Below are 8,035 nucleotides of genomic sequence, written 5' to 3' on the forward strand. Positions count from 1 at the left end.
ATGTTTTCTTCTCCCGCGGGGGGGCATCTCAGAAGATGATTGAGAAGCACTGGTCTAACCTAACAGAATATGTACACGTTACTGTTTCTCCCACTTCAGTGTTCAAAAAATATCATTCACCCAAATCCATTGAGAGTTCATTTAAAAAATGTGCCTTTTGTTTTTAAATTTAGCAGCAAAAAAAATTCAACCCCCGAATTTTGTTCGACAACGCATCTAGAATTTTTTGTTCGAATTCTGATTCGCTCCACATCGTAAAATATACGTGGGGGGAAAAAAACACAATCAATCATCAAATCAAAGGATTATCAAGAGAAAGTTTAATGGATAAGGAAAAAAAGTGACACATCTGAATTGTTTGTACAAACGAAGACAATTCCACTCGCCATTTCTCCTTCAAGTGAGACAACATAACTAAACGATGATTACTTTAACAGTCCTTACTCACATGAGAATACATTCATGTATGAATAAAACATCCATATTGAATACATGTTGATGATCCATCCATCCATCCATCCATCCATCCATCCATCCATCCATCCATCCATCCATCCATCCATCCATCCATCCATCCATCCATCCATCCAACCTTGTGACATCAACAACGATCAACCATGTTTAAAAATATTCAACTGAAACGACACAAAAAGGAAGAAAATGAAAGCTAACTCAATATTCAACGCAACCTAACTAAACAATGGTTATGGGTGGCTACCCTTACTTGAACAGATGTCATTGTAAAACACTCACGAACTTAACACATAATCAATCGTAGCTAACCTATGCTTATGGCCACTCCTTATGTTAACAGATGTAAGGAATTTTATGATAGCAAAGCAAAACATCCTAAAATGATCCAAAAGTGAGTGTGTGTGTGTGTGTGTCATTCAAAACAGGTCGTGTTTTCCGACTCAATAATTTTTGACTCATCTAACGACGGATTGACCATGTCACATCAGTCTAAATTTGGCACCGTCTGCTGGTGAAATTTTGAACTGCAACAGCGCCAAACTGCTTTTTTAAAAGAATTCATTTGGAGGAACTAACTTCCAACTAACCATTTGTCAGGTCTCTCTCGTGTCAAGCTTCTGGTGAAATTCGAAATTGCACTTGAGCCCATTTGCCCGGGCCAAATCCGACACACATTTGCGCACCGCCATCTTACTTGACGAGCGCTGCGCAAATGGGTGACGGCGGGCAGCACCCACGTGATCCCACGGGGATGCCGTTCCCAGGCTCCGCCGGCTGGCCGCTCACTTTCTGGGCCGGATCTTCATCTCCACAAATCTCAGGCAGGGACGATCTAATCCATCCAAACTACGCCAGATTGCATTGGTAACGTCGCAGGTGCCAGTTGCCTTGTACATCCCGTTCAAGTTGGACGTGTAACAGCTATAATACCACCAAGCTCCCTTATACTTATCGGCGCAATTGGTACTATCCAACTTGTCTTGGTCGCGGTCTTTGGTGCTGAACTTCATCCCAGAATGGGAGGCTAATTTATCGCCTGCAAAGCACACAAACTTGCTTTTGAGCACACGCAGGCGGCGCAGGCTCTCGAGTGTGCCCCCCCCGGGCGGGAGTCGCTACCTGCATTTCCAGAGTAGCCGCTCACAAGCAGCGGGTAGCCGTCCTTCTCGGGGTCCAGCGAGTTCCGGCCCACCGAGAAGTCGTCGTAGAGAGCGTAGTAATTGCGGCCGTCGAATATGGTGAAGTCGATCCGCAACTGGTAAGCGCCCGAGGCCGTCAGAGCGTGGATGTTTCGCAGGCCTGCAAACACGCAAAGGCGGCGGCGTCACGTCACGCAAACCACAAAGGCTTGACAAGAAGGGTGTCTTTGTTTCCGACCGAGCCAGTGCTCTCCGGCGAGGTCTCCAAAGCCCTTTCGATAGTCGTCCCAACCCCGAAAGAAGTTGACGGAGCCGTCCTTTCTTCTCTGGATCACCTGCAAACACACACGCACACGCACACCATCAGCGGAGCAAACGAGCATGAATGGCCAACTGGACGTTCAGCATTGAAGAAAAGCGCCAAGTTTATTGGGGAAGGCATCACGAGGGGAACTTTGGGGTGTTTTTTGGGGGGCGGGGGGTCAGGCACTTACGGTCCAGCCTCCCCTGTCCAGGCTCATGTTGCAGTAAGCCTCGAAGTTGTCGGACCCGCTAAAAATGGAATGGACTCCACTTCGGGACTTTCCCGCCGCCATGACGTCACTGCAGTCTCTGGGCATGAGACCTGAAGCATATAAAAAAAAAAAAAAAACATGTGAGAGCGCAAAATAGATGCCCGCTTTAAACAAAGTTGACACGCTCGCTTGCTAGCGACCTTGGAGTTGCTTGCTAAGTGTGAGCTGATCCACCACCTTCTGCTGCAGGCTGGACAAAGCCAAACTGAAGTTGTGTAACTCCTTGGTCTCTTGTGACAGCTCCTGCGCACCAAGCGTTTGAAAGAACTGAAATGAGATCTCCAACTGGGACACTTTGTTTGCAGCTTTCAACAATACTTTTGTTCTTATTCAAAGGAGATAGTAGTTTGTGTGTAAGAGGAGGGAGGCAGGGAGGGAGGGACGTTAAGTCCTGAAATGTCCACCTCACCTGAGACATGTTCTTGTAGTCCGTCTCCAGGTCTTTCAGTGTCTCATTCAGTAGGCCTTTGTTGCTGCCAATCTCCTCCCAGAATTTGGCCAGCAGGCTCTGACTCGCCTCCAGGTCGCTGCGAATCGCGGTGTGACTCGCCTTCAGCTCTGCCAATGCCGTCTGACCTGCCTTCAGCTCTGCCAATGCGGTCTGACCTGCCTCCTGACCTGCCTTCAGCTCTGCCAATGCGGTCTGACCTGCCTCCTGACGTGCCTTCAGCTCTGCCAATGCGGTCTGACCTGCCTCCTGACCTGCCTTCAGCTCTGCCAGTGCGGTCTGACCTGCCTCCTGACCTGCCTTCAGCTCTGCCAATGCGGTCTGACTCTTCTCCAGGTCGCTGGAAATCGCAGTGTGACTCGCCTTCAGCTCTGCCAATGCCGTCTGACCTGCCTCCTGACGTGCCTTCAGCTCTACCAATGCGGTCTGACCTGCCTCCTGACGTGCCTTCAGCTCTGCCAATGCGGTCTGACCTGCCTCCTGACCTGCCTTCAGCTCTGCCAGTGCGGTCTGACCTGCCTCCTGACCTGCCTTCAGCTCTGCCAATGCCATCTGACCTGCCTTCAGCTCTGCCAATACGGTCTGACCTGCCTCCTGACCTGCCTTCAGCTCTGCCAGTGCGGTCTGACCTGCCTCCTGACCTGCCTTCAGCTCTGCCAGTGCGGTCTGACCTGCCTCCTGACCTGCCTTCAGCTCTGCCAATGCCATCTGACCTGCCTTCAGCTCTGCCAATGCAGTCTGACCTGCCTTCTGACGTGCCTTCAGCTCTGCCAATGCCGTCTGACCTGCCTCCTGACGTGCCTTCAGCTCTGTCAATGCGGTCTGACCTGCCTCCTGACCTGCCTTGAGCTCTGCCAATGCCTCCTGACCTGCCTTCAGCTTTGCCAATGTGGTCTGCAGCGCCGCCCAGTGGCAGGCTAAGTCGCTGCAGTTGTGGTCCGGGATGCTGTTGGGCAAAGTCGCCACCAGCGCGCCCAGCTCTTTGACGATCTCCTGAGGCCTTGGAACACATAAAGGGTATACATGAATCTGCCATCCTTGGTGAGGAATGCAACTTGTGGCGGTCAAGTGTTTGTTCATTGCGTGCGCGCGTGCGCGCGTGCGTGCGTACCTGTTCAAGTGGAAGAAGACGATATTTTGGATGACAAGCACGACCAAGAGGAGCGTCGGGACCACCACCAGAATGGAGCCCCAGCGTATCTGAACAAACTGAGCGCAAACGTCGTCACAGGCGGCGGCGGCGTCTCTCTCTCTCTCTCTCTCTCTCTCTCTCTCTCTCTCTCTCTCTCTCTCTCTCTCTCTCTCTCTCTCTCTCTTTCTGTCTCTCTCTCTGTCTCTCTCTCTCCCCCGACGGAGCGAACGACTTGCAAATGCTTTCAACTCGACCAGGGCATTAGTCAAGCGCGTGCGCGTCCGATGCGTACCTTGGGCTTTGGTGGTTCGCCGATCAGTTTGTGGGTGCTTTGGTTCATCTCGAACCACTTGTCATTTGCCATTTTGTGCTCTCCTTCTATTCTTGCTTACTCCGTACGAATGTCCCGAGCTTGTTTGTTCTGCGTGCGTCTAATGCCGTATTTTGTATTTAGCCAAGTGACGTGAAGTTTTCTTTCCACTTGACGTTGGTTTTGACCTTGTTTGCGGCAACGAGATGGGACGACACCTCTGTCCGGGCTCGGTCGGTACATTATTGCGAGAGAGCGCGAAAGCCCGACAGAAAAGGAACGGGCTGTACACGACACAAAATGCGACGCCGAGCAAGTTCAAGGTCTCATTGACAATATTTCATTGATTGATTGATCGGTCTTTATCTATCTATCTATCTATCTATCTATCTATCTATCTATCTATCTATCTATCTATCTATCTATCTATCTATCTATCTATCTATCTATCTATCTATCTATCTATTTTTTCATTCATCTGTACATGTACTTTTGGACTGATGGATTCATTCCTGTATTTCCTCATTTATTTATTAGACACTATTAGATTACTAGACTCTTGAAAAATTAGAGGGAACATTGGTGCCGACACCGTGAGTTTGATTCCCACGTTTGACGCTCTGAACGTGTGTGTGTGGGAGTGAGAGAGTGACCAAAAACAAAAAGCGCATGTGTATATGAGTGTGCGAGGAACAATAAAGAGGAGCAATACCAAACGCCACCACGGTGTGGTGTCTTGTCTCCGATTAGATGGACGTTGAAACGGCAAACCCAACCGACTGGAACACAAAAAAAGACAAGAGCTCTAAAGCTGAGGAGAAAGCCAGCCAAGGCAAAGCCATGTAACGTGGCGAGCCCGGCGCTATTTCAGAAAAAAAGGACGGCAAACGGCCAAACGGCAGCAGACTTTGTCGTCGAGTAAGCATAACAATACATTTGATTGATAAGGCGCCTTTCAAAGCACTCAAGGTCGCCGTACAGACATAAAATAGCGTTAAAAAAAAAGACTGGAGTAGAGTGATGGATAAGATGACTCACGTCTCTGACTGGCCGACGGCCACAGGCAAAGATGCTCCTCCGGACACGCCGTCGTCAGTGGTCGCGGAACGGTCCTAAGTCCAGAAGAGGGACAAAGGTGTGAATTCAAATGGCGGAACTTCGACTATTTGCAGTCTTGTACGTTGTTATCAAAGAAGACCTCTGAAGACATATTGACAGTATTGTATACCTTGTTACAAAAAGTGATTATAATAACTAGAAAGAAAATGGGATGTTGACTTCTGCTACGGTCAATTGTGACCACTAGAGGTCCCTGGTTAACCAAGGTTAACAACGGAACGTCGCATCTCCGTGTGTTACACGCGCACACACTCACCGTTCTACGTTACACGTGCTTATAGATAATAAATTGAGTTGGAAAGCACATATAATGTATATCCAAGCAAAAATTTCCAAATCACTAGCAGTATCGTATAAAGTAAAAGACCTTATAATTCAGTCATCATTACATTCCTTGCACTGCTCCTTCATACTCCCATACATCATTTACTGTGTGGAGGTGTGGGACAATACATACAAAACAAACACAGATCCAATCTTTATTTATTAAACTGATATTTAAAAACAAAGCATTACGACATATAAATAATGCTGATCATCGAGAACCATCTAAACCCTCTTTTTATTATACTGAACTCACTGAAATACGACGACCTAGTCGACTTCAAAACCGTCCAACTCATGTACAAAATAAGAAATAATCAATTGCCAAACAGTATCCAGAGGTTGTTTGAGTGGAGGGAAATTTATTTAAGGGGAACACTTATGTTTATTTGTTGAGAACAAACTTAGTTACATTGTATAACAGTTAGAGGTGTGGAATTACGGAACAGCGGCAGTGAAGAACTAAAGAACCTTACTGAAGTTTAAAAAAAAAATGTCTAAGGACAAAATGTTGACGGGATACCCTAATATGCCGTGAAGTTGTTTAAGTTGCTTTTGTATTTATTTATTTGATATATTTGACGATGGTCAAATCTTGACCGAATCAAAGACATATGTAGTTACAAGGGGAAGAGTCAGATAAGCTTAGGCTCCCTTCTCCTCCCTTTTGAACAAACATGAATTTACTACAAAGGGAAAATTATAATGCAATATCAATTTCTTCTTTTTTGATCTTCTATTGTACTATGGAGTTATCATTTTCTGTGTTTTTTACTTTTTTCTTGTATTTCTTTTCATGTTCGAAATGAACAAACCAACCAAACAAAAACGTTAACGTTTCGCTAACGTTGGTGACTCATGTTTACATTTTCAATATTGATACAATATTCTCTGCATGTTGTTTATACTATTATTGTACTATTTACGTGTATGAAACCATTTTGGAATGTTCTAATCATAAAGTATCCACTTAAAAGCTTTCATGTACATTGATTGACACGCAGAATAAAGGTACGGTTGAGAGGGTGCGGTCACGCAACGGCGGCCCTGCCACTAGGCAGACGAGGCCAAAAAGATCTCTTTTTTTATTCTCCCCTTCAAAGTTGTTCTAACTCATATCAATATTGGGTTCAAAGGATCAAATAAAACGGAGGCTGCCTTTTCTGAATGATATCAAAATATCCATTGATATGAGTTTGGTCAACTTAGAAAGACAATGGTCATTAAAAGATGTTTTTGTTCTTTTTTAGGCCGAGTATAAGGGCTGCCTTTGAAGAAACCGATCAAGCTTCCAAAGTGCTGACCAAAGTTTTGATAGTCGCACACACGCACGCATGCACTATAAATTATGGAATTACAACCTGCATGTTCTGAAGTTCCATCTCTCCTTTGCAGTCGTCGGGTCAGCGTCTTGACGGCAGCAGACGAAGGCTGGTGGCAGTGTCCTTAACAACAGTTGGCTCCAAAATGACACACGCACCTTGAGACCAAAACGGCCTGGGCGTCACTGAGCTGGAAACATTTGGCATCAACAGCATGTGGTCAGAAAAAATTCTTCAAGGGAATTGAAGGAAACGAAACCTAACTCTCTCGCACGCGCATGCACACACACACACACACACACACACACACACACACACACAGTCATGCACGCACTCACGCACGCACGCGCACACACACACGCACACGCAAGAAGAAGAAAATGGTGGAATCGGTAAAATTCCAATTGACGGCGAGGAAACAATAAATGACCTTATATGGAGCCAAGACCACCTGTGCGTCACTGTGCTGGAAACGAGGGAAGAGGCGGAGAAAAGAAGACGAAACTTAACTCCCAGACACAGCGATATTCATCAAGGAAACCTTGGTTCTCAAATTGATACTTTTCTTGTGATGTTGGCAAAATAGCTTTGGTATTTGCCTGTTGCCGATTGATGCCTGGATGCAGGCAAGTGCCACCCACGTCGAAGGGAGCCGGACGGTCATTTTGCTGCTCTCTTGCATTGTCGCTGAAGAAGGAAAAAGAATTTTCTTTCATGAGATAGATCATCACCAAACAGTTTGGAGATGCTGAATCATTTCAGGGAGTGTACAGTCAGTCCACGTGCTGCCTGCCACTTGGCCAGGCAAGCTTGTTTTTTTTTTTTTTACTCAAGTGCGGCCCACGTCAAAAGAGTCCACTTCCAACTTTTCCTGTTTTTTGTTGGGTCTTTTCTTTGAACTAGCAAAGGAGGACATGTTGGAATTTCACACCTCATAAAACAAAGCTACAGAATCATCTCAGTGACTATCAGTTCCTCTCCGCTCGCTGGCTGGCTCGCTCCTCAGCAACCTTGGAAGAGCGCGTTCCCGCGGAGACCCTTTGTACCTGTGCACGTCTTTTCCCGACGCAACACGATATTACTTGGGCCACCTTTGTCCAGACTTTGGACACCACTTGGATTTCATTGGGGATGGGAAAGAGGGGAAGCGAGCAAAAAAAGGCCACAACCTTTGGGGTCACTTCAACCTACG

At 46.7% G+C, this 8,035-nt stretch overlaps 1 protein-coding gene and 1 long non-coding RNA gene across 14 annotated transcripts; one reads left to right on the top strand and one right to left on the bottom strand.

The window, feature by feature from the left end:
• Positions 1 to 297: 297 nt before the first annotated feature.
• LOC148380152 (uncharacterized) lies at positions 298 to 7,373 on the bottom strand. Of its 12 annotated transcripts, none has more exons than XM_088364952.1 (12): positions 7,274 to 7,373; positions 6,883 to 7,033; positions 5,117 to 5,190; positions 4,791 to 4,857; positions 3,748 to 3,845; positions 2,933 to 3,636; positions 2,598 to 2,878; positions 2,329 to 2,431; positions 2,108 to 2,238; positions 1,852 to 1,948; positions 1,594 to 1,773; positions 298 to 1,510 (listed from the first exon to the last, which is right to left on the bottom strand). In XM_088364952.1, exons 2-12 carry the CDS (start codon positions 6,901 to 6,903, stop codon positions 1,257 to 1,259), a joined length of 2,010 nt encoding a protein of 669 aa, XP_088221078.1. In that variant the 5' UTR covers positions 6,904 to 7,033; positions 7,274 to 7,373; the 3' UTR covers positions 298 to 1,256. The 12 variants fall into 12 exon arrangements, with proteins under 12 accessions (XP_088221078.1, XP_088221079.1, XP_088221080.1 ...); XM_088364953.1 differs by lacking the exon at positions 7,274 to 7,373 and having other exon boundaries at positions 2,933 to 3,475; positions 3,506 to 3,636; positions 6,883 to 7,140; XM_088364954.1 differs by lacking the exon at positions 7,274 to 7,373 and having other exon boundaries at positions 2,598 to 2,764; positions 2,795 to 2,878; positions 6,883 to 7,140.
• LOC148380153 (uncharacterized) lies at positions 3,779 to 7,793 on the top strand. 2 transcript variants are annotated; one of them, XR_015854980.1, is made up of 3 exons: positions 3,779 to 5,213; positions 6,772 to 6,817; positions 6,917 to 7,793. It is a non-coding gene; the product is annotated as an uncharacterized LOC148380153 (long non-coding RNA). The 2 variants fall into 2 exon arrangements; XR_015854981.1 differs by having other exon boundaries at positions 3,779 to 4,401.
• Positions 7,794 to 8,035: the final 242 nt, after the last annotated feature.

The sequence above is a fragment of the Syngnathus floridae genome, chromosome 21 (genome assembly GCF_059516105.1).
Source record: "Syngnathus floridae isolate MCC-2025c chromosome 21, RoL_Sflo_1.0, whole genome shotgun sequence".
In the NCBI taxonomy this organism is placed as follows: domain Eukaryota; kingdom Metazoa; phylum Chordata; class Actinopteri; order Syngnathiformes; family Syngnathidae; genus Syngnathus; species Syngnathus floridae.

Bases quoted from the DNA above. Each gene is read 5' to 3' on its own strand.
- LOC148380152 (XM_088364952.1), bottom strand. From the start codon at position 6,903: ATGGAACTTCAGAACATGCAG. The intron at 5,191-6,882 runs GTTGTAATTCCA...TTCTGGACTTAG, and splicing joins TGGAACTTCAGAACATGCAG to GACCGTTCCGCGACCACTGA. The intron at 2,432-2,597 runs GTGAGGTGGACA...CTTGGTGCGCAG, and splicing joins ACTACAAGAACATGTCTCAG to GAGCTGTCACAAGAGACCAA.